General features: G+C 43.3%; 1 protein-coding gene across 4 annotated transcripts in view; it reads right to left on the reverse strand.

The window, feature by feature from the left end:
* ERN1 (endoplasmic reticulum to nucleus signaling 1) overlaps window positions 1-26,023 on the reverse strand; it is an 84,916-nt gene that overhangs the window by 56,475 nt on the left and 2,418 nt on the right. For 2 of the 4 annotated variants that reach the window (XM_045489467.1, XM_045489465.1), the window contains exon 2: window positions 505-625. In XM_045489467.1, coding sequence (XP_045345423.1) covers window positions 505-625 — 121 coding nt within the window. Of the gene's footprint in view, window positions 1-504; window positions 626-747; window positions 883-26,023 lie in introns of those variants that run through there. The other 2 variants (XM_045489466.1, XM_045489464.1) reach the window with 2 other exon arrangements.

Consider the following 26,023-nt stretch of genomic DNA (forward strand, 5'->3'; position numbering starts at 1 on the left):
AAGTTCAGTGTTTCACTTCCCTCAACGTAAAGACCCAATAAAGCGGCTAACTTGGGTGAATGTCAAGCTTTACAGCCCTCAAGTAGTTCAGCCTCTGTAAAAACAAACGAGTAATTTGAGGTTACAGAAGATAGTTCTTATAATTATGATTACAAGATTCTAATCATTAGCTAGAACTTAAAAAAAAAATTTAATGCAGCATGTCTTTGTAAAAGACCTACCAGCCAGAACTATTAATAGAAAAGCCTAGAGCCATTTAAACATGAAATCTGGACAGAAGAAAAAAAAAAAAAAAAAGATAAAGCTTCCTCTTCAACTGATGCACTTTGTGAATAATCACAATTCAAGCTGTAAACATACCCTCTGAGTATAATTCCCTCTCTTCTCCTTGCCTCCATTATCCTTTTTAATTTTATTAAAATGTATAACTGTTTTTCTGGAATATGTTTCCTGGGAAGTAGCTGAGCAAATGCCCAGGTCAATCAAGGACCATATCCAAATTACCTTCTTTTAAAGTCCATTTGATTGAGCCCGTCCTCTTACTGACAGCATGCAAGCTTCCATCCAGGGTTGACACAAACAACAAGGTTTCGGGAAGTGTCACTGTGCTGGGACTTCCAAAAATCTGCAATGAGATGTTCATGTTCAATAGTAATCTTCATCTTGGGCACGTACAACCACAGACAGACCCCCCACGCCACCGCCGCCCCACCCCACTCCAAAAGTTATCCTTCTAAAATCTGCCACCTCACAGATGAAGACGCTGAGGTTAGAGAGCCCGCATCCAAGGCACATGTCTAGACAACAGTTGAGTCAGGACTAGATCCCAGTTGCTTTATTCTCCCTAAGCAGCAATCCTTCCCGCAGACAGACAGGCTTATCACCTGACACAACAATGACAGGGATTCTGAAATAATCCACGGGCAGCTCCACTGAAACAGAGGAAGAAAGTATGCTCAGCTTTCTAACGGACTTCCTTCTCTTGGTTATACTGCACCTTCTAAAACTTGGTCATCCTGTGAGACTCACTGGTAAAGAAGAACGCCAGCACACCCACACTTGCCCACGTGCACTTACGGAATTTTAAAAAGGCAAAGAGCTAAGGAAAAGTGTTTAAAGCAAAATAGGAAAAACAGCTCTCATTACGTAAAAAGTTCATACAATGGGGCGCCTGCTGGTTCAATCAGTCAAGTGTCTGCATGATCTCATGGTTTTTGAGTTCGAGCCCCGTATCATCCTGTCAGCACAGAGCCTGCTTTGGATTCTCTCTCTCTCCCTCTCCCTCCTTGGCTTATGCACTCTCTCAAAATAAGTTAAAAAAAAAAAAAAAGAAAAAGAAAAGTTCATAGAACAATAAAACACCAAGATTTCAAAAGAGACAGGTTATAAAAGAAAATATATGAAAAATATAACGCAAACTGTTCTTCACTTATAGTCAAAATGTAATTTACATAAAATTTTTTATGCTTAATGTGTTAAAACACACACACACACACACACACACACTCTCTCTCTCTCTCTCTCTCTCTCTCTCTCTCTCTTTACAGAAAGCAGCCAAAGGTGGTGAAATTCACTTTCTCATCCATTGTTGGTGCCAATGAAAATTATAAGTCAGTGCAATCTTTCTGGAAAGTATAAAAATGCTCAGATTTTTGATCCTATAATTCCCATTCTGTATCCTAAAGAAATAGTTCCAGAAACAGAAAAAGGTGTGTGCACAATGATGTTTATCATATCCCATTTCCCATTTACAAACACAGAAACTAGAAAGATCTGGATTTCCAATAATATCTAAATGACTGAAATAAACTATAAACACCCAATGGAATATTATGTAATCATTAAAATAGCACTTGGGAAAAGTTACAGCAACATAGAAAAATGCTTCTATACATTTTCACGTGAAAAATACAGAATCCAAATTTTTTTTTTTTTTCAACGTTTATTTATTTTTGGGACAGAGAGAGACAGAGCATGAACGGGGGAGGGGCAGAGAGAGAGGGAGACACAGAATCGGAAACAGGCTCCAGGCTCTGAGCCATCAGCCCAGAGCCCGACGCGGGGCTCGAACTCACGGACCGCGAGATCATGACCTGGCTGAAGTCGGACGCTTAACCGACTGCGCCACCCAGGCGCCCCCAGAATCCAAATTTTAATGTACACCGTGGTGATAATTATACTGGACAAATTTTCTTTGTCTGCCTATCCTCCAGTTTTGCTAAGAACTGTACCCTCATCTGCAGTTGCCAGGGGACCAGCTGTGTGTGGGGGCTCATGCATGCGCACAGGCAATACCTCCATGTGCAGGTGATAGCTGGTAAGGTTTCCTGAGACAACACCCTTTTGAGGTGTTCAATTCCAGCTTGTTTTTTTAAATGTTTGTTTATCTTGAGAGAGAGAGCATTTGTGCAAGTGGACGAGGGGCAGAGAGCAAGGGAGAGAAAGAATCCCAAGCAGAGCCTGATGCGGGGCTCGATCCCACAAACTGTAAGATCATGACCTGAGCTGAAATCAAGAGTGGGACACTCAACCAATGGAACCACCCAGGCGCCCCCAGCAATGCCAACCCTGTAATAAGACTTTCTCTTTGTCACCATACTGTCCCATAAGCTATCTGGTTCCTGTGGGTCTTAAATTAAAACTGGGCCAGTGCAACTTGCTTATGCTGTGAGAGTTTGGATTTTGGCACAAAAATTTTTAAATATAGGAGTATGGCTGGCTTGTAGCACTACACAGGAAAGACTGGGGCTTTATGTGTGCAAGGCAGCCTAACCCTAAAATAATACCTGCCCACTCTCAGTAAGAACCAGGATGGCACCCAGCTAATACCTTAATAAAGAAAGCCCGATGGCTCTTTCCAAAGCAGCCTGAGATGGCAGGACAGACACCCCAGTCCCTGCATTCCTGTGGAGACCCACTGGCAGAGGGGGCGAAGCAGCTGCCAGAGCCTGACTCATCTCCGCTCTTGTCTGGTTCCGGCCTAGAGGTGAAGAAGTTCCACCCTTTACCTTGCCCAGAGCCCCCAGGGCCCACTCACCTGGAATGGAAGAAACAAGAGCAAGCTTTATCACTGCCTGCGGAGTCTATTCTCAGTGTAAAGCCCCAAATCGGAGGAAGACGTTTAACTCTATCTTGGGAACTAGGAAATTAGTCTGGGGATGACCTGGCTAGGAAAACAGAAGCCTCAAGGTGGTGCCTGCCCTAGCTGGGAATCCAGAGGTCGTGCATACCAAGTGTTTTAGGGATAAGATTATTTTAGCCTGCAGATTATAGACCGCTGTTGAGACTCATCTGAACCTGTTCACACCTGAACTGGAGAAACGGACATTGCCCGAAGCACATGGGCCTGCAGAACAGTGGCCCTGGGACAAGACTGCTAAGGGCTGTCGCTGAAGGACACTTAAGGCTATCCCCCACTGAGAAGGTGATGGGTTTGCAGCAGGATGTGGGACTGTGGGAGCACATCAGCTGGGAGCAGTCTAGAGCTGGAATGAATGAAAAGGGAAGAGTGCCTGCATACCCGGGGACCGGTAGGTGGAAAGGCCTGCCGAGGCCCCTCCACCTGTCGTTTTGTACAACAGGTCTTGGGATCACACAAGAATTGTGAACTCTCTGGTCGCTCAACTGGTAAGAAAGTAAAACTCGAGAGATTTCTGTGGATGTTTGCTGGATGTGAAAGAGACAAAGATTGAAACAGAGAAAGAAGCCTGAGAAGAAACACAGCTGAAAGACGGACAGAGCGCCCTGGCTTCTACTGTTCCTCAGGCCAACTTCCTGTCATTGGGCTCAGACACCCACCATCCCTTACAAGAAACTCCTCCTCTTTGCTTACATTTGTTGGAACTAGATTTCTGTCACTCGCAATCCAAAACAGTCCTAAAACACACACACACATGCACCATTAAAAATATATATGGAGATGGGGCGCCTGGGTGGCGCAGTCGGTTAAGCGTCCGACTTCAGCCAGGTCACGATCTCGCGGTCCGTGAGTTTGAGCCCCGCGTCGGGCTCTGGGCTGATGGCTCAGAGCCTGGAGCCTGTTTCCGATTCTGTGTCTCCCTCTCTCTCTGCCCCTCCCCCGTTCATGCTCTGTCTCTCTCTGTCCCAAAAATAAAATAAAAACGTTGAAAAAAAAAATTAAAAAAAAAAAAATATATATATGGAGAGAAGGGCACCCGGGTAGCTCAGTTGGTTAAACATCTGACTCGACTTCAGCTCAGGTCATGATCTCACAGTTCGTGAGATTGAGCCCCACATTGGGCTCTATACTGACATCGCAGAGCCTGCTTGGGATTCTGTCTCTCCCTCTCTCTCTCTCTGTCCTTCCCCCATGCTCTCTGTCTCTCCCTCAAAATAAACATGAATACATATATATATACACACACACACACACACACACACATATATATACACACACACATATGTATACATATATATGCATACATATATATGCATACATATATATGCATACATATATATGCATGTTTATTATATTATATATATTCATGTTTATTATATTACATATATTCATGTTTATTTTGTATTTCTATGTGTATATATATATATATATACATACATATATACACACACACATATATATACACACACACACAGAAAAAAGATGAAAGAAATATTACAAAACTATGGCAAGTTTTTTTTCTCCTGTATTTTCTAAATTTTCTATGATATGATCATGTAATCTCCGATGAATTTTTTATAAAACGGAAAGAAGATGGACAAGTTAGCAGGTGAGACAGAAGCTCAAAGTTAGAGGAGCTTCAGCAAGCCCCTCAGGATATTAGGCAACTCAACCACCTTTGATCATTAATATCCAACAAACAGAAATAAAAGTTTAGAAACAAAGAGGTCCCTCAGTAAGACAGTGTGCATCCAGGAATAGATGAGTTTTGTCATTGCTATTAAAGCCTACAGTACAATGATAATGAACTAAATGCCCCCAAATATAGCTTATCACGGTATTAGTATTAAAAAGGGTCAATATTTACTAAAACATATCAGTGCTGCTTCATTACTAGTGTGGAAACAAAAGCCACCTGCCTCGTCTGATCATCCTGGAAACCACAGGAAGAGCAATTGTCTATGGTTGGTTGGTGAATCGAAATAAAACACTAATCACATAACTAACACAGTCTTAAGAAAATCTTAAAAATACCAGGTTTGGCTAGAAGTTGAATTTAGCAACTGAGAGTGCCAACAGTTAATCACAGTGTCCATACGGACGTCACAAACCCTGTCACAAGCTTCTCTCCTCTTTAAAGGCTCTTGACAAATTCCAATTAGAATGTCTGGGGAGACACTCTGAATGGTGTAATTCTTTCCCATGGCAAATTAATATGACAAAATTTCTCGCCTTTCCCCCGGCATTTCTGAAAGCTGCCTGCCCTCGGATACAGTTGCTATCACTAACGTGAATTAAATAAGCTTCTAGATGCCTTTTGGGATACTGAGCACAGCTGAGAACCATTTGTACCTGAACATCTAAAAATGCTGCTTCACAGTAATGAACTTGCACATTACCTCACCCAGCCATTTCAGCCATTAGGGCTCTCTTCTCTGATGGATGAAATGGCCATAGGTGTGTGTTATACACACTCGTTTCCGGACAGCCTGAAACTGGAAAAAAAACAAACAAACCCTGATTCTGCAGATCTGCTTCGAGTTGACTCCCTGGAATCTGACTCATTTTTGCAACTAGTGGGATATGTACTCCTGGCTTGGATGATGACTTCTAGCAAGTAATCCCAGTAACACTATGGAGGGTGAAAATGCTAGTGGCAGGTAACCTACTCTAACCTAAAACGAAACACCCGTTAGCCAGCTGGTCCTCATGGAAGTCTGGCCACACATGCTCTCTCCCAGGAGGTGACCCTGAAACACCCAGCCTGAGGACTAGGAAGGAAGCCTGGTAATTCAGGGCAGATGATGCAGGACAAACGTTGCTACTAAAACCAACTTATTTCATGTAGGTTCGTTCAGTGGTAAAACAGCCCTGCTCAGTCTGGACTTCAGCAAGAATCTCCCTCCCATGAAAAGAAACGCAGGACAGGGACTGTGTCCTTGTGTTCAGTGTTCCCATGGTAAAGCAAAGTGCAGCACCCACACCATTTCATAAAATGCAACACTCACTTTAGCTTTACTACAAAGACCCGGAAGCAACTACCGACAGCTCACACAGAGATGATTAAGAGGTGAGCCACCAACAATTTCACCCTAATATTCTAAAGTCAGCTAATTGTTAGTTGCTCTTGCATTAATTAACTAAGCACCTGGTATTTCAGGTAAGAAAAAAATCTTTTCTAAAATGAGTTTTGGGGGGCGCCTGGGTGGCTCAGTTAGTTAAGCGTCTGGCTTTGGCTCAGGTCATGATCTCGTGGGCTCCTAGCCCCGCCTCGGGCCCTGTGCTGACAGCTGAGAGCCTGGAGTCTGCTTCGGATTCTGTGTCTCCCTCTCTCTGCCCCTCCCTGGCTCGCTCTCTCTCTCTCTCTCTCTCTCAAAAATAAATATTTAAAAACTTAAAAAAATAAAATGAGTTCTTAGGGAGGTCTGGCTGGCTCAGTAGGTAGACTCGGTCAGTAGAGGATGCAACGCTTGACCTCAGGGTGGTGAGTTCGAGCCCCGCATTGGGCGTGGAGCCTACTTTAAACAAACTGTTAAATGAGTTAAGTAACTTTGTTTAGAGAATGTCTTCAGTAAAGAGAATATGGACACACCAGATAGGTATGTGTTTAAGCAGCACGAAACAAATGAAACTGCCTCTCTTAAAAACCCACCCGTTTTGGAACTAGTACTTGGGACTGGTCAGGCAAGGAGGCAGCTCACAAGTACCTGGAGAGCCCAAGGCTTGGTTTCAGCTGCTATGTCTATCACGGAGGTGGCTGCTCCTTCCTACTCACCCTCTGCCCCCAGCCCCAGGAAGAACAGCAGGCAAGCATATTGTAAGCTCCTCCAAGATTGAGAACAGAGGAAAGAAAACCCAAGGCTTTTCATCAGGGTTTCCAGAAATGCTGCATCTTCCCAAGAAATACAATGTGTAAGTTTCAGACACACATTTCAAGAAATAGTCCGCACACACATTAACTGACTACCTAATAACAAGGGTCATAAATAAGTTAATAAAAATAGCACAGACTTTTCATCGTGAAGTCAGGGGGAGGAAGTGGTGCCATGCACACATGTCTCACACCCAGCTCTCCAAAGTGATCTACACTTGATAAGCGTTGTAGTGCTGGTTCTATTTGCAATACTGGGGCGTCCCACCCCCACAAAAAAGGTGCACGCACACATCCAGAAGACCCACCACCGTGAACGAGAAAGCCATACACTTCTCAGGTGGCGTGCAAATCAATCAAGTCAAACCCAACTGCACATCTCCAAAAGTTAAATTTATATGGCAACACTGTAGCACTGGCTTAGTCTGATAAGCAGAAACAGTAAAAATAGTTAAAATCTTTTGTGACTCTTCTCTACTTCCCACCTCCACTCCAACAGACCACAGTATTCATAATAATATTCAAATACAATAATGTGGCTAATAACATAATGATTCTTTTTTCTTTTAGGAGTACCACACCAATTTCCAGGATATATTCAAAGGCTATTGGTTTGTTTTGCTTTTACTAATTTTTTCCTCTATGTTCATTGGACTACCGTTATATTGCATAATCCAAACTTTAGTTTTATTTATTTAAAGCTACGTAAACCAGGGGCGCCGGGGTGGCTCAGTCGGTCGAGCGTCTGACTACGGCTCAGGTCATGATCTCGCAGTCTGTGAGTTCGAGCCCCGGATCGGGCTCTGTGCCAACAGCTCAGAGCCTGGAGCCTGCTTCCGATTCTGTGTCTCCCTCTCTCTCTTCCCCTCCCCCACTCATACTCTCTCTCAAAAATAATAAACATTAAAAAAAAACTTAATGCTAAGAAAACCATTCCTCCGAACTAAAAGTACAATGCTTGTATAACTCTAGCAAGGATACTGGCATGTTTCCAATAAAATATTATTACACAGCATAGTGAGCACCTAAATTCCTGGAAAACTACAACCTGCCATCAACAACCAGTCTGCCTTATGCAGTGCAGCGGCTCCTTGCCAGGGCTCAAACCCATTGGATGGCCACAGAGGTAAAGTGAAGGTAAAGTGACTTACAAGTTCATTTTGGTTAGTTAATATGTACACATTATGGTTTTACAGGTAAGGCATAAAACAAAGTCCCCAAGTGAGGGAAGGATTACATAAGAAAGATTTCCACGTTCTTTTGTTTTACTACTTAAGGACACATGCAATCTTTAAAAAAATTTTTTTAAATTATTTTAGAGAGAGAGAGAGTGTGTGAGCAGGGGAGAGGGGGAGTGGGACAGAGGGAGAGAGGGAGTGGGACAGAGGGAGAGAGGGGGAGAGGAAAAGGGGGAGAGTGGGAGACGGGGAGGGGGGAGAGAGAATCCCAAGCAGGCTCCAAGCTCAGCATAGAGCGAGGCAGGGCTCAATTCCAAAACCCTGGGATCACGACCTGAGCCAAAATGAAGAGTCAGATGCTCAACCTACTGAGCCACCCAGGCACCCCGGACACATGCAATCTTGAGACCAGTTAAAGCTGCGTGTTATCAAATGCAGAATAATAGATTTTGAATGGATTAGAATATGCTAAAGAATGAGAGCTTCTGGGGCGCCTGGGTGGCTCAGTCGGTTAAGCGGCCGACTTCGGCTCAGGTCATGATCTCGCGGTCCATGAGTTCGAGCCCCGTGTCGGGCTCTGTGCTGACAGCTCGGAGCCCGGAGCCTGTTTCAGATTCTGTGTCTCCCTCTCTCTGACCCTCCCCCGTTCATGCTCTGTCTCTCTCTGTCTCAAAAATAAATAAACGTTAAAAAAAAAAAATTTAAGAATGAGAGCTTCTGACTATTAACCTTAGCAATGATGCCCCAAGGGGAGAAGGGCATTCTCTGTAGGGGATGTACAATGCCACAGGAGGGAAGACAGTGTGTGTGCACGTGTGGATGTGGTAGAGGAGGTGATGTCTGATGGATAAGAAGGTAAAGGTGAGGGGTAATGGCAGACAGACTGGATTATTCTCCTGTTCATAGTTAGCAGAAAGCTACAGGATGGATGAGCTGAGTTTAAGAGAGATCAATAAGCCACTTCTGGCATGCCATAATAGGATACCAGCCCTACAGGGCTTTACACATGTGTGCACGTGCACACACACACACACACACACACACACACACACGTCAACCTGCGCAGTTAATAGGCCAATTCAGCAAGAAGTACCTTAAAATAGCATTCTGTAACATAGTCCCCAGGTAGGTACAATACTGAAGAAAAGGACATCTTGTGTCTATAATTCTACTTATAGCAATATTATCTACCTCAGACCATAAACTTCAACAAAGCCTGGCTATTTGCAATTCTGGTTGCTTTACAAAGTACTCAATGGAGTACTGGTGTTCTAATATCATTTGATCCCATTGTATAAAAATGATGGCCAAAGCCATCAAGAATTCACCAAAGCAGCTTGGACACAAATCAGTGCCCAGTAAATGCCTGCACACACCCATTAAAGATCTCTTGATGAGAAAAAAACAAAAACAAAACAAGAACAAACAAACAAACAAAAACATGAGTTTAAGCCTCTCACTGATCAGGAAGGGGGGCTAAGCCAGCAGCTCCCAAAGGCCTACCGGGTATCTTATGGTATCTTATGGAAAAGCCTGATTACAGAGATACAATAAAGATTTTTATTCTAATCCAACTCTCCTCTCCAACCCCCATCTCATTTACATGTCTGATCCAACAGTAAAGTACCTGTTCACAAACACGGAGAGTTCTATATCGCCATCTATACAAGGTGATAACACAAAACTCATTGTGTTTAGTCTCCTGTCTGCTGACTTGGGATAAAGATTAAGAACAGAACGAAAACATTAGTGTATTGTATTAAGAGACTTTCTTGTTTAATTGTGTCTGTTTTCATGATCTCAGTCTACTACAAATTCATTCCAAACTCTATTATACTTTGTTCACCTGCAGGTAGGTCAGTAATAATCCATCAACCACATAGTTCCTTCTAACAGACTATTGGCTGTTATGTTTCCTGATATTAAAGTCAATAAAGGTAACCATGACATTTGCTTTGGATGGGAGTCAAGTGTCTGGTTGGGATGCTAAAAAGGGCAAGGTCTAACTGAACAGCCATGTGTGGTTTCCAAACTAAGCAACTGAGAGAGTTAAACTTGCATTTGTGGCAATTCTTGTGTGTGGTGTAATTAACCACCACCCAAGACAGTTACAATTCTTCAGTTTAGGCTGCTCCTCTAATGGTTCTGATAAAAGGTTCCTCCTAAATCCACTTTATTCCTGAGTGTGAAGATGTGTTAATTTCACAACAGGTGATTCTATTCCCCCCAAACTGGTTTTGGGGCCCCAGGCTAAGTGTCTAAGTTCAAGCAGCTGGCAGTTCTGTTTGTCTTCATGGTCCCTCTGCCATCAACTTATATTGACACCACGGGAGGAGGAAATACAATTGGGCATGAAAGGTTCTACGTGAAACCCTTTAGCACACTGTGGCCAAGGAAACAAGCCCTTATTGTTTCAGGTGGTATCAAATCCCTAAGGTCCTGAGGCATTTATGGACATGAAAACTAAAACCCAAGGTTTCACAATCATTTAGAGGCTGAGATTTAGAACGCAGGTATTGCCACTATTACTTCGTTGCCTTCACTAAAGAGAAACAGCACAGTTGACATCTTGTAAAATTTGAGAAACCTGGGAGGCTCACTTACCTTAATGGAGCTGCATCGTAAACAAACTAAACTAATAAAGGTCTGACTTAAACTGTAAATGCAGTAGGGGACTACCAGCCTCAAAAAAAAAAAAAAAAAAAGCCGGATTTGATCTACTTGAGTATGCATACTCATCTGCAGTTAAACATATTATGAGGAAGTCCTCCTACGAAAATTTCAACGGAAAAAAAAAAAAAAGGACTCAATGAGATACCAAATTTTTCAGTGGGAACAACTGCAACTAATTTGAAACTGTCAATTGTTTCTACCAAACAATTGCAACTAATTTGAAACCGTCAATTGTTTACTCTTTATACTGGTCAGAGATTTCTTTTGCCGGGAGGGGAACAAATGGGGTCAAGTAGAAAGTGGATAAATAAATACTCTAGTTAAATAAAAATTATCTGCAAAAAGCTGTATTTATGACATAATTGCCACCCAAGCTTGCCAGATGTTGCCAAGTTTTATAATAGAAGTTAAACACTATGAAATGCACCTCTAGTTGAAGATAGATACCTGGCCAGCCTGACTTCCCCTAGACAGAATCCCCACTGTTCCCAGCACATTGGAGGATTATCTACTTCCCTACTGGCCCGTGCACCACACCCCGTTCTTCTCTCCAATTAGCTGGACAGTCACTGAAACCCATATGGCTCCGCACAACACAGATCAAACAGCAGGGACCGTTTACAGCTTCCAGGATAGGCCATCTTAGAGATGAAAAAGAGAGAGGAAGTCAAGGCCCAGAGGGGTAAAGTGACTTGCCCAAGGCACCAGAGACAGTTAACCATAGACACGGGACTAGAACCAAGGCATCCGCCTCTCCGTCTGGCCCTTTGCCCACTACACCACACTATAATTTCACTACTTTAAATCACGGTTCTCCGAGAACCATAAGCTTAAATTACTTCAGGCATGGAGCTCCCCTTTGAATTTTGCTGGGGCAGATGAAGATCTGCAAGCACCCTGCTCTGATAAGGGGGCAGGAGCTTTTAGAGGAGACCAAAATATAATTTGTGGATTCTACATAGACACCCAATATACCAAAAGGCACTGAAAATTATACAGGGTGGGGTCTTTAAAAAACTTTCTGGATATAAATTCCTGAGATCCCACTGTAGATCTAAGAGGGTGGGAATAACACCAGAAAAAGGTTGGCCGCCATAAAAAATTCCTGCAATACACATTTACCCAGCCCAGTCCCACTGGCTTAAAAAAAAAAAAAAAAAGAAAAAATCTCTTTGATGATGATGATGATGATATAGTGACCACTGCCAACTCCTTTGATGAAGCGAATCATTCTTTTCATACCAGTGTCAAGGAAACACACATTACTGATTAGCACAGGACAACTCCCTTGAACAGCAAGAACCATTTTAATAACCAAACACACACAGATGAGCCTCACGTAGTTAAGCCAGGACTGCTACACCCAGCAAGAATAAGATGCTCACAAAAAAGGGAAGGAAACACAGATCTGAATATTGACTTTTTCATGTGAAAAAACCCATAAGCCACCAGATTTCCATCATTTCAGCAGGGCTTCCTGTGTTCTAGGCTCCTCTGAGAGGCAAATGTAAACATCCCTATGCAATTCTCACACATTTGGACAGAGCCAGAAACGCAAAAGAGACTGCTCAGAAGATTGTGTTGGCACAACCAAGTCCACAGAGTTGTGGTGTGAAAACCAAGGGCTGAGAAACAAGAGTGAAGCCAGAGGACTGGTCCCGATGGAACAAGACTGCTTCCTCCAGCTTACTGAGCGGTGGGCAGAGAACAGACACAGCACAGCATTACCAGCAAGCAGCTACAAAGCCTTTGGGGTCAAGGAAGAAGCCCTTCCAGACACTAAGGAGAACAGAACTCCCTCCTAAAAAAGGAAAAATGACCGTCCAGGGCAGGGATGGGGGGGGGGGGGGGGACTCACTCTGTTGCCAACAGGCTCCACATTCCCAGGGACCTCTCTTCCTAAAAAGTCACCACGTTGATCAACCTGCTGCCTCGTCTGGAGGTCATCCAATCTTCCCGCCGATTTCTCCGAGTCACAAAAGTGGCTTATGTGGGGATATGCATTGTGGAGCAAGGTGGCTAAGCTTTCAAATGTTTTTTCTTTTGAAAACTGAGGGACAGCGACATCTCTTTAAATGCCAAGAAAGCAAAATAAATGTTAAGAATGTCAAAGACAAGAGTTATGTAAATATTAGGGAAGATCGTTTTATTTAAGAAATTGGTGGTGGCCAAAGATGCCATCAGAAAGTTAAACAAACTCAAAACCTGAATATCTACCCTGTCTCACAAGCTCAACTGCTCCCTACGTATCCTCCTGGGCAGACAGCAAGCATACAGTGGCTGTACTGACAATCTGGAATCATTAAGAAAAGGCTAAAATATGTTCGGTTTGTGGTGTTTAAGCAGGAAGAAGACTATAACTGGTGAAAAGATTTTCACCAAACAGCACGTTTCAAGTTCTGGGGCTGCATCTGAATTATGTGGAAACTCACTCACGTAGTACCTCCTATTTTCTGATGATGCCTAATAATTCAACTTCCATTTGTTAAGCTTTAATGCAGTGCCTGGCAGGACACTGTGGCAGCTAGAAGGGCAGACTCTGGAGCCAGACCATCCCGGCAGTCACTTAGCTCTCTGTGCCTTGGTTTTCTCGCCTGTAAAATGGGCACGGTAATCATACCTACTTCAAAGGGCCGTTGGGAGATTTAGATGAGTCAATGTATGTGAAGTTCTTAGAAGAGTGCCTCATACACAGTGAGCACCATGTGTGTGTCGGCTGTTATTAGTATGATTAACCAAGAACTACCTAAGGCAACAGGATCTAATCATAACAGATCTATTCCCGCCCTTGCGGAGTTTATGGTCTAATCAGGGACTGCATTAATCAAATAATCACACAAACAGAATGACAAATTACAGCAAGTGCTATGAAAAGGGCATACAGGGAACCACGAGAGCCTAACAGGAGAAGCTGCTTTGGTCTTGTGATGGGGGTACACAAGATCACAGTGTCGAAGGATGTCCTGAAGGAGTGATATCTGAATCAAGATCTATAGGAAGGGCGGGGAAGGAAGGGAAGAATTGCCTGGGCAGAAGGAACAGCCTGTGCAAAGGCCCTGAGACTAAAGGTAAGTTACTGTGTGTGAAGACCTGTGGGCCTGTGCAGCTGGAGAGGGCAGAGCAGGGAACGGGCCGAGGTGGGGCTGGGGAAGCAGACAGGAGCCCGAGCGTGCACTCATGCAGAGTGGGCCATAAAATCAGAACCTTCTTCACGTGCTCATCTGTCACCCTTGCAGCTGATGGAAAGAAGAGGAAGGTGTGCTATTCTGATTGGTGTGAAGCAAATCTGGAAGGAGAAAACCCTCCCCGCTAAGGTGCAGTATTTGATATGCCACCCAGTCTGTGCTCACACCCCAGGCGAGTCTCCTCTGGTGTTTTGACTTATACTGATGTTAGACTAATGCTTCTTAGCTGCGTTGACAGCTGAGTATGAGCACAGCGCACCCAAACCGCATGGGCGGGTTTAATAACTAAGACTGTTGTGACGAAATACGGCTACAGAACAAACCCCGGTACAAGGTCTCTTGCCTGCTGAGACCCCTCATCGGAGGGACCTCTCTGCAGCCACCGCACATGGGATCAGAAGCTCCCTCTGAAGCCCCAGGAGTAAGACAGGCCCCCTGCTCTCTTTTGCATCTTCCGGGGGGCTCCATCCCCCCCAGGCCCCTCGATCAGTGCCAGGGCCATTTTTGCTCCTGCAGGCAGATTCCAGGGGGTTCTATCATAAAATGAGGGAAGTCGCCAGATCACAGTCGCACATTACTCAAGAAGGCTGGCAAGGATATGAAGTATGTATCAATCTCTTCCAGGCACTCCCGGCTTCACAACTCTTCCTGTCAGCTGACTCTTCTATGTCCATTTTACTTGCTAGTTCACCCATTCCAACCCCACCCCCAGGCTGGGCTCTTTTATCCTCCAGATACATAGAAAGAGGGGTCCTGTCACGCATAAGGCACTGGAGCCCCAAGGCCTGCGAAGCTTCTGCCTCCCAGGAGTGTACCATCCGTCGGAGAAGCAGTACGTTACAAGGGAAAAGACGGGAACCCCACAACCGTATCTCCTGGCGGCACCTGGCAGTGCCCTCAGGCCCTGCCCAGAGCAGCTCCCTCAGATTCCGAGCCCGCGCTTCCCTGCTCAGGCCTTTGCACTCTGCAGCCTAAGCCTGCGTTCCTGTAACTCCAAAGCCCGCTCATCATCCTCTCAAAACTCCAAGTTAAAAAAACTTGACATGCTCAACATTCGCTTTTGGGTGAGGAAAGCTGAAAGGAAATGAGATGGGGCACGGGGGCACGTGTCGTGGTTTGGGCTCCGGGCATCAGTTTCCAATTCTACAAAGTAAGAAGACCGGGTTGAAGTTGCCATTTGTCTCAGAAATGGGACAAGTCCATGCTTTACCAGGCCCTTGTCCATCCTCAGGCTTTACTGAAGATTCTTCTAGCTCCAACCAATCAAAACACGCCCAAAACCCATGAAAGAATTTGAGAGAGTTTAAAAGTCTTGATGTCTTTCAACATCCCGCTGTCTCCACTTATCTCGAAACATTTCAACATTGGAAATTAGTAATAATCTGATTCACTTAAGCTTCAGGGTGGGGAAAAGAAATACCGTAGAAATCAACTAATGTTATATGGGAGGAAGTGGGTGACTCCCAAGCACACATTCTTGCTCTAGATGCTAAAAGCAACCACCTCCTAAACTGAAAGGGAGATCTCGGTCTTCTCCAAACCACAAATCAGATAAGTGATTGAACTTTACCCAGGCACCGAAAGCCCTAAAGATTTCCAAGTACTGAACCGTCAGATCAAGATGATTTAGGATTGCTTTTTGAAGCAACTGTGGTTTGGTTCCCAGTCAGCTGAGTGCCAGAACTACAGATAAACTTGTTCTTAATCTCTACGCATAAAGGAAACCGTTTTCTGCTCTGCAAAAACAGAACACAGCAAGTGGAAAATGAACCCTAACACAACTAAAGGATGAGGTCACTGGATTTGTTCAAAGAAAGGTGGTGCCTTTGAGGTCAGAGATTCCCCAAGCTGGCTTCACATCTTCCTTGCAGTATCTGAATTTATCTGGAGAGCTTATAGATACTTCTACAATGGAAAAAAAAAGACTTAATTTTGTTTGTAAAAAAAAAAAAATATATATATATATATATATATGTATATATACACACACATAGACATACATACAAGCACATGTACATTTGGGAACAGAACCATCACAAAAATCAAAGACTTGCTGGCTCTGTTGTCTGAGTTGTGGGGGTTTCTGAGATTTCCTTGATAGAATTTTAAACCTTCTCTTATGTTGTCATTAAAAATTGGCCAACAGTTACACTCAGTACCTCATAGTTGCTCAGGAGTTTCCAATGTACAGGAGCCATCAATACCAGTCCTTCAGATGATTAGATGTGAAACAAACTAGAATCTAAACCTGTATATTAACCCCAACACTGTGAGACGTGACGCCACTCAGAGTACAGGAAGGGCTCCTGTCTGGGAGAGGACAGTGGTTAGGGAGGGACCCACAGGGCAGGGGAGTGTAACCTGATGAAACCCCAGCCCACTGCTGGGGCAACTCCCAGGCCCTCATCTCCCTTGTTCTGCTCTGTTTTCTTTCCTTCTGTAGAATTTTATCACTTTCCCACAAATATATTTATGGATTTATCACGCTATTGTGTCTTGACTCTCTCCACCAAGTAGAAGTTTCACGAGGGCACAAGTCTTCGTTTTCTTCATTAATGTGCCCCAAGCACCTCAAACAGTGCATGGCAAATAATATATACTCAACAAAACTGGTGGATGAATGAATGAACACATGGAATCCACTACATTCGGGAGCTAGGAAAGTTGGAAGGCTCAAAGTAGCCCTCTCGTCTCTGACCACCTAGGTAGGAGTGAATGTGAAGCTGTATGGTGGGGGCACTAGTCACTTTAACCTGAATTGTGTTCCTAATTTGGGAAGACATTCAGGAATAGGCCAGCTTAGATTTTCTAGTTTCATGCCTTGTTTTTTTTTTTTTTCCTAAATGTTTATTTTGAGAAAGACAGAGAGAGAGTGAGCATGCGCACGAGCGTGCAAGTGGGGGAGGGGCAGAGAGAGAGGGAGACAGAGAATTCCAAACAAGCTCCATGCTGTCTGACACGGGGCTCAATCTCACGAACCATGAGATCAAGACCTGAGCCAGTATCAAGAGTCAGACGCTTAACCAACTGAGTCACCCAGGCCCCCCCATGCCTTGTTCTATGGATGAGGAAACAGAGAGGAACTAACTCATTTGTCCAAAGTCTTCTAGCCGGCTAGCATCAACCCCTCCCTCAACTCCCAACTCCCATTCACTGAAAAAATACATGTGTATCATATGGGTCAAAACACACATGAAAACATAAAACTATGCCTATAAGCTACACTTCAAAACAGCTAAAATGACAAAGTACATCTACCTATCTACTTGAGGAGAACAGAATGGGGATTTCCTTTCGGCATGAAGTTCAGTCTGGAAAACACAGCCCCTGTCCCGGGGTTCACCTAACTCTGTTAGGTCAGATGCCCAGCCCCATGCAGAAGCTGTCATCAAAGACTGACTTCCCAATCCTACTGACGTTTGTCACCATTGTTCCAGCAGCATTTTAGATCTGGTCCAGCTCGGTCAATGTGACACTTAGAAGAGAGTCCCCCTTGCTTCTAAACCACCCATTCGGATTGCTGGGGTCACAACGGATGCGAGACCAGTCCCTAAAAGGACACGTCGGCCAGCTCCCTGCGTTCTACAGTCAGGCCCTCTACCCGTGCACCTGCTGTAAAATCCCTGAGGGCTGTGAGGCTGACGAATAATCCAGATATCCAGCCCTCCCAGGAGAAGAGGAAGGAGAGTATCACAAATCATATCCTCCCACGATTTGCTTCCAACCCACGGTCTCACCCTGATAAGAAAGTTCCTTTTTATTTACGTGCTTCATTCTTGTACTTTAACTATTGAACCTACTCCTTTCACAGATTTCTTCCATACCCATTCCCCTTAGCTGCTTCACTCTGGCTCCAGCAGGCTCTTTTAAAACTCAGAGAGGGTACTGTAAAGGAACCTGGAAGAGAGTCTTGTTCTGATTCCTTAGGGCTCTTAACATACAGAGAAGGCAAGAACACTTAGTTAGCATTAAGCATAACTTCAAATAATTCTAAACATCTCATAATTCAATAACTAAGTGTATTTAATGCAAAGCCAGTTTTGCAGTTAAAGCAGATTTCTTAAAAAGCAATTTCAGTAGCTAGTACTCAAAAAAAAAAAAAAAAAAAAAAAAAAAAGCCCTTTGGAATTACCTGTTCTTTAAAAGTTGGGAAATACAATGTATTAGAAAAAACAATGCTAAATTCTCCATTACCAGGTCTGCCACTAACTGGCAGAACGTATCAGTTCCAACTTCTCTACAAAATGAGCCAAACCATGTCCCCGGTCTGGTCCGGTGCTGTGATATTCCAGGGCACAGGGAAACACACTTGCTCTGTCCAGGATTCAGACACGGGAATTACTTGGTAGCCTCAACCTGGCTGCATAGTAGAGTCCTCTGGGGCTTCTGATGTCATCAATAGTGTTTCTACAGAGGGAGAGGGGTTTCTGGAATCCTTGCGCGGGTGGCCATGAACCAGTGTGTGGTGTCCTCTTGATGGGCTCCTCATGTCAGTAACGAGATTAATTTTTCCATTGTCAGACCCCGTGAGATAAATGGTTGGTAATCGTTCAAGTCAGTTTCATTTTTCACTCAGTATGATGTTTCATTGTTGAAATTTTTTTTTAATGTTTGTTTATTTTTGAAGGAGAGAGACATACAGCACGAGCGGGGAGCAGCAGAGAGCAAGGGAGACGGAATCCGAAGCAGGCTCCAGGCTCTGAGCTGTCAGCACAGAGCCTGATGCGGGGCCTGAACTCACGAACTGTGACATCATGACCTGAGCTGAAGTCGGACACTTAACTGACTGAGCCACCCAGGCGCCCCTGATGTTTCATTGTTAAAAAACGAACCTTGATCTAGGGCTGTCTTCTTATGTATAAAACGTATTTAAAAAATTAAAGTTATATGTATACAATTATTATATTTTATTTAAAAGAAAGGATGCTGGGCTCCCTTCCTAGAGATTCTGATTTCAGTCACCTTGGGTGGCACCTCAGGGTTTTTAATGAGCTCCCTAGGTGACCCTAGATGACTAATTCGGCTAGGGCTGAGAGGCATTGCCTCAACTTCACACATTCCTAGTTGCAGATGTGGCCTCCTAGACAGGTGTTTCTCTCACTCTTAGATGCTCCTCAGGAGTCATGGGCCGTTTAATTTAAAAGAGATCTGACTCAGTTTGGTCAACAAACACCTGTGACCCAACTGTAGGTCGATGACAGTATCAGGATCGAAGGATTCTGACAGCACTGTTTGTTCAGAAAATGTATGAAAAAATTCAGTTTCCATGACAAACACTTTTGCATCCCAGACGAACAGTTATTCCCTCATCTGAAATAGAGGGGGGAAAATAATCCACTGGAGAATGGGGTGGTTTTGAATTATAATTAGAAATTAGTCTACTAACTAGGGAAATCATGTTTTATACATAAAAGGACAGCCCTAGATCAAGGTTCGTTTTTTAACAATGAAACATCATGCTGAGTGAAAAATGAAACTGACTTGAATGATTACCAACCATTTATCTCACGGGGTGTGACAATGGAAAAATTAATCTCGCTACTGACATGAGGAGCCCATCAAGAGGACACCACACACTGTGGTTCATGGCCACCCGCGCAAGGATTCCAGAAACCCCTCTCCCTCTGTAGAAACACTATTGATGAGATCCCATTAAAGGACACAGGAACATCTTCCTCCCCCTCCTTCCCCCTATGAAACCCACAACCCACATGCCTGATGATAAAACAGCCCCTTGTTTTTATTGGTCTTAAAAAACGTCAAAAAGGAATACTCAATCATTATCTGCTGAGTGCTCCCTACAGTGGGTATGGCCAACTCACCGTGCTAAATGCCACAGAGGATGCAGATAAGCAAGACAGGGTCCCTGCCTTCTATGTCAAGAGAAGTGATACCCCTCTCTCCCTAGAGCACCTTCCTGGTGCCCTCCTTTCTCCCTCATTACTCTCCTGAAATCCACCTAAACTAACCTTCGTCCCTCCACTGTGGTCCAAGGGCCAAGGCCACTCTCTCTCCTGTCACCACAGACCCACTTCCTGGTGCCAGAACTGGCTGGAAGGCAGGGGCCTCTGCAAGGGCAAACCAGGCCAAGCCTGATGATTAGAAGGTTTGATCTTTTCAGGATTCTGTACCAAAGACTGACTGCACCAAGGAAGAACAACTCTGGTTTAAAGGCTTCTAAGATATGAACTTTCAGTTTTGCTATTTCAGAAACATTTCTGGGTAAGATCTTACTGAAACACATGCACCTGCTTGGATATTATTAGATCTGAGTATAGAAACAAGCTTCAACTATGAAATAGGCTTAGGGCCCCTGAATCTCCTCTATCCATGATCATTGGACTCGGCTCCAGAGTTAAAAATGGTCCTTCTTGCTGATGGAGAGTCTCAGGCGAAGGCAGTGTTTCCCCCTCAAAGCTGCATCTTTCGAGTACTGGAACAAAGGGTATGAGGCCACAATCCTAAGGGGATGAACAAAAGCATTATCTGAGCATGTTCCTGAAGCTTACTAGAAAGTCTGCTTTCTTCCCTTCCCAGTCCTTCTCCACACCCAATCTCTCATTGCAGCAAGGTTGGTCACCTGCTCAGGGTGTGACTGGGGTAAACTGACTGGTTCTCACAAACCCACCAGAACTTAACCACTGCAGGAGCTGCTCTTCAAGAGGAAACAGGAGGATCAGCTTCAAAGTTCAATTCCACCACTGAAGCATGACCTTGAACAGGTCACTAGCCCTCTCTGGCCTCAGCTTCCTCATCTGTCTGCTCTGGGGAAAAGGGCAGAGAGCATTTGTTCAATTTGGGAGGGGAGGGAATGGCATATGCCCCAAATGTACTCCCGCTGTTACTGATGGATATGCATTCTGTTCCTAATGTGAGGTGGGGAAAATACCGAGGCTCACTGGACCAGATCCACAAGACTCCTTCTAGCAGTCTGAGACACCCTGACTCTAACCTTGGGAGGCTATCCATCTATGCACATATGCTCCCAATGCTCACAGTATTTGTGGATTGTTTTTGGAAATCCCCTTCAAAGAATATACTGCTGAATCCCCTAAGTGATGGCAAGTGTTTAGTTTTTAAAAACCAAAAATCAGATCCAGGTGTCCTCAATAAGTTATACATCAGTCTGAGTCAGTTTTGATCAAAATTTCAGTGTGAACCATGTAGAAGTTACAGTCGAGCAAAAACTGGAAGGAAACTGGGAAAGGTTTTACATTGTGTAAGGATCACCGGCTTAAAAGTAAATATTTGCTTTTTTAGGGTTCCTTTGTTTTAAAGTTGAATTATTAAACTGGTTAAATAAATTCCTAAGTGAAATACTGAAAAGTAAAACTAAAAACAAAAATTTTTTAAACTGATCTGTATGACATGACCCCTGACCCCTAAAGAGGTGATTATTTGGAAAGACATGACATTTCTTTGGATGAATCAGTTTAGGTATGTTTACAGGAAAAACAAAACAAAACACCACCAAACATATTACTCCACTGTCAAGTGCTACCTGAGTCTTCCCAGGAAAAACAGCTGTGTGGACAAGCTATATGTTTTAAGAACTGTAGCCTCCAAAAGGGACAATCAATGCACCAACTCTGGATTTATATATCAGTCTTGAGGCAAAATTTTAAATGGCCTCTGGGGCACCTGGGTGGCGCAGTCAGTTAAGGATCTCTTGATTTCGGCTCAGGTCATGATCTCACAGTTCGTGGGTTCAAGCCCCACATCAGGCTCCGCGCTGACAGTGCAGAGCCTGCTTGGGATTTTCTCTTTCCCCCTCCCCTAGAAAATAAATATATAAACTTAAAAAAAAATTTTAATGGCCTCACAACAAACTACAGAAAGAATCTTGTCTGCAGGAGATGGGCTACCCTCAAAACCAAACTCACAGAATCATCCCGAGGTATTTCAGGGTGCTCATGGGAGCCATATCTGCTAGAAAGCTGATCTGAAACTATGGCAGACCAAAGGACTCTGCAAACAAGTTACTTAACAAATCAGGATAAAACATTTCTCAGCAGCTTTTAGGTATATAAGTTGTCATCACGAGACCACCATGGTTATTTACATCTACAAAATAGAAGAAAAGAAAACAACATCTAAACATTCCACTTTCACTTGACCTAAAATCCACACTGCTAAAAGAAAATGGGTTACTTTAAAATGGTTATTATAAAACCAATTTAAAGGTTAGTTTTGTGTTTTTTAAAACATCCAATACTGCTTGGGGGCTGGGGGGAGAGGGCAAGAGTAAATAAGGTTAGCAAATTCTGGTACTGGGAAATTACCCCAAGGAAATAATCTGGCAGTTGAGATATGCTTAAACAAGAAAGTTTATCACATTGCTTATAATGCAAATTAAAAACAGCCTCAATATCTAAGTGGCTGAATGGTCAAATTATGGTATATGCACCCAGAGAAGTATGCAGCAGTGAGAATGTTATAGAATTAAATTCATTGACACAGAAAGATCTAGGATACGCTCCAGTTTGGGGAAGAAAAATATTATCTATACAAATATGTGCACAGAAAAAAATGTCTGGAAGGATATATATCAAGATATCAGATCAGCCATTAGGGAAATGCAAATCAAAACCATAATGAGTTACCTTTTCACACCCAGTAGGCTGACTACAATCAAAAAGAGAATATCAAATGTTGATGAGGATGTGGAGAAATGAGAACCCTTCTACATTGCAGGTGGGAATGTCAATTAGTGCAGGTGCTTTGGAAAACTGTCTGCCAGTTACTTAAAAGGTTAAACACAGAGTTGCCATATGACCCAGAAATCTCACTCCTAGGTATATATCCAAGAAACATGAAAAAATATGGCCATTCAAAAGTTTGTACACAAATGTTCATAGCAGCATTATTCCTAATAGCCAAAAAGGGCAAACAACCAACCAAATGTCTATGATCTTAAAAATGGATAAACAGGGGCGCCTGGGTGGCTCAGTTGGCTAAGTGTCCAACTTCAGTTCGGTCATGCTCTCACAGCTTATGGGTTCAAGTCCCACATCGGGCTGTGCTGACAGCTCAGCGCCTGGAGCCTGCTTCAGATTCTGTGTCTCCTTCTCTCTCTCTGCCCCTCCCCCCCACCCTCTGTCTCTCAAAACATGAATGAACGTTTAAAAAAAATGGATAAACAAAATGTGGTATATCCATTATAATGGAATATTATTCAGCAATAAAAAAGAACAAAACAGCAATACAACATGGATGAAAACACTATGCTAAGTGAAAGAAGTTAGTTACGAAAGACCACATGCATTAAGATTCTATTCACCTGAAATGTCCAGGGCAAATCTACATAGATAAGAAAGTAGATTCATGGTTGCCAGGGGCTGGGAGGTGAGTGGGAAATGGAGAGTCATAGCGAATGTGTGGAGTTTCTTTGGGGGATGATAAAAATATTATAAAATTGATTGGGGTAATGGTTGCCCAGTTCTGTGAATATACTAAAAACCACTGAATTACATCTTTAAATGTGTGAACTGTAGGATATATGAATTATAGGTCAATCAAGCTCTTAAAAATGTTACTAGAGGTAATGTTTGGGTAGTATGATTACAGGTTTGTTGTTTGGTTTATTTATTTATTTTTTTCAACGTTTATTTATTTTTGGGACAGAGAGAGACAGAGCATGAACGGGGGAGGGGCAGAGGGAGAGGGAGACACAGAATCGGAAACAGGCTCCAGGCTCTGAGCCATCAGCCCAGAGCCTGACGCGGGGCTCGAACTCACGGACCGCGAGATCGTGACCTGGCTGAAGTCGGACGCTTAACCGACTGCGCCACCCAGGCACCCCTGGTTTATTTTTTTAATTTAGACTTATCCATGCTTTCTAACATTTCTATAATAAATATGATTACTTTGAGGGATTTCTGAAAATCTTCCCATGTTATCATATAGAAAGCATCAAACATACAAAAGATTTAAAGAAAATACACCTCTCCTTATAATAATGGGAAAACTGGAAACAACTTATATGACCCCAGTAGGTGGTCACTATGCAAGGCACGGTTTACTACCATATCGATCTTGGTCAGTTATGACCCTTGTCCCCAACCTCAGGCTGGGCACAGAAGGCTCAAATGCTTTTGGCATGGATGGCTGTTTACTAAGGTGCTAGTAAAAGTGACAAATTCAATGACATACTCAGAAAATGTCCTAATCGTTCTGTGGCCGGGGGGGGGGGGGGGGACAGAACATAAATATAGAACACATATTTTTATACTGTAGTATTTGCTGTGTTCGTACATGAACAAAGATCACATGATAATCAGAAGTGATGTAGAGGGTGCCGGGCTGGCTCAGTCAGTACAGCATGGGACTCTTGATCTCAGGGTTGTGAGTTCAAACCCCACATTGGGTGTAGAGCTTACTTAATTTTAATTAAAAAAAAAAAAAAAAAGAACATGGGGTGCCTGGCTGGCTCAGTCAGTTGAGCCTCTCACTCTTGATTTCGGCTCAAGTAGTGATCTCATGATTCGTGAAATGGTGCCCCAAGTTGGGCTCCGCACTGACAGGTAGACCCTGCTTAGAATTTTCTCTCCCTCTCTGTCCCTCCCCTGCTTGTGCATGCACGCACTCTCTCTCAAAATAAATAAACTTAAAAAACTTTTGAAAAAATGCAAACAGGGAGCTTATGATTACTTTTAAAAGTTCTACTTTCCCCAGTCCATTTCTTGTCTGCTGTACTCAAACATCACTAAGAATGTGTTGCTCTAAGGCAGGAAAGTCTGACACCAAACATGGGATATAGGTGAAGATAAAATTAGAAAAAAAAAAAAAAAAAAAAAAAATCCCCAACCCCTGGGAAATACAGCCAACGAGCATGTTTATTATTCACAAACTATGATTCACTGTCCCTGTTTTTAAAGCCAGCACTACACTCTAATCATATTGCTAGGTTACAGGCCCCGAGTTATTTGTGCATAATAAAAACTGAATTCATTAAAATGATACATTGCATCTTTCCCACCTATATCATCTCTTTAGGAGCACATTTGATCATGATAACACGTGGACAATACTGAGCCTAAAGATTACTTTGGATCCCCAAACCAGAGGTTTCCAGTGAAAAATGACATCATTATCCAAAGATTCCTCAACCTGAAAAATGGGAGTCAAAATCCGAAGTGGGCAAATAGCTCTCTCTCCCAGGTCCATGAAGGTGGCACTATTCTGTCCAGACAAGAAACCTTTGCGTACTTCACCGGTTTTACATTCAGGAATATGGTCTACTGTTGAACTCTCTCAAGAGGAACTCTCATACATTTTCTCTTGCGCCCTGAGAAGCTGTATTACTGTGGAAAGCCCAATGGCTAGGCAAGTTAATGACATAAAATACACACACGTGCACAACTACAGTCCAATTTCATGATCGGCAGCCCTGATATGAGCTTAATGAAACATTCACCTCATGGCCTCAGTATAAATACTTGATATCTCCTAGTGGGATAATTTGTGCAAGTGATAACTATCTGAGTAAATGATAAGCAAGTACGTTTCTAGTTAAGACTCCGATGATATTCTTAGCGTGTTTCTGTACATACGTGGCCCTTAGTTCTCGGTGACATTGTTTGTTCTCCTCTAAAGCCAAAACACTGGCTGAACAAAAGAAATTGTATATATTCTAGCTGAAGAAAGCATTTTCCCTCCCATGCTGCGGATCTCTTTGGTACCTGACAGAAGTGGCAACACCATTAAATGAGGACTAGAAGACAGCAATAATGTAATACAAACCAACATTAGGCACAAGATCCAGGTCTAAGAAGGAGGGAAAACACTCACTAAATATGCACAATTTGGATGAACAAAAGACAGCCTAAAGTTAGCAACACCGATGTCACTGCATTTTGGATATGGTAGCCTAGAGTCTCAGCCTATGAGTCAATGTCTGGCTCAATCAGTCACACTCTCTTGAAAAATAAAAAAATCACAGTATTGCCTCCAATGCCCTAGTTCCCTCATCAATCAA

The sequence above is a fragment of the Leopardus geoffroyi genome, chromosome E1 (assembly GCF_018350155.1).
Source record: "Leopardus geoffroyi isolate Oge1 chromosome E1, O.geoffroyi_Oge1_pat1.0, whole genome shotgun sequence".
Taxonomy (NCBI): Eukaryota; Metazoa; Chordata; class Mammalia; order Carnivora; family Felidae; genus Leopardus; species Leopardus geoffroyi.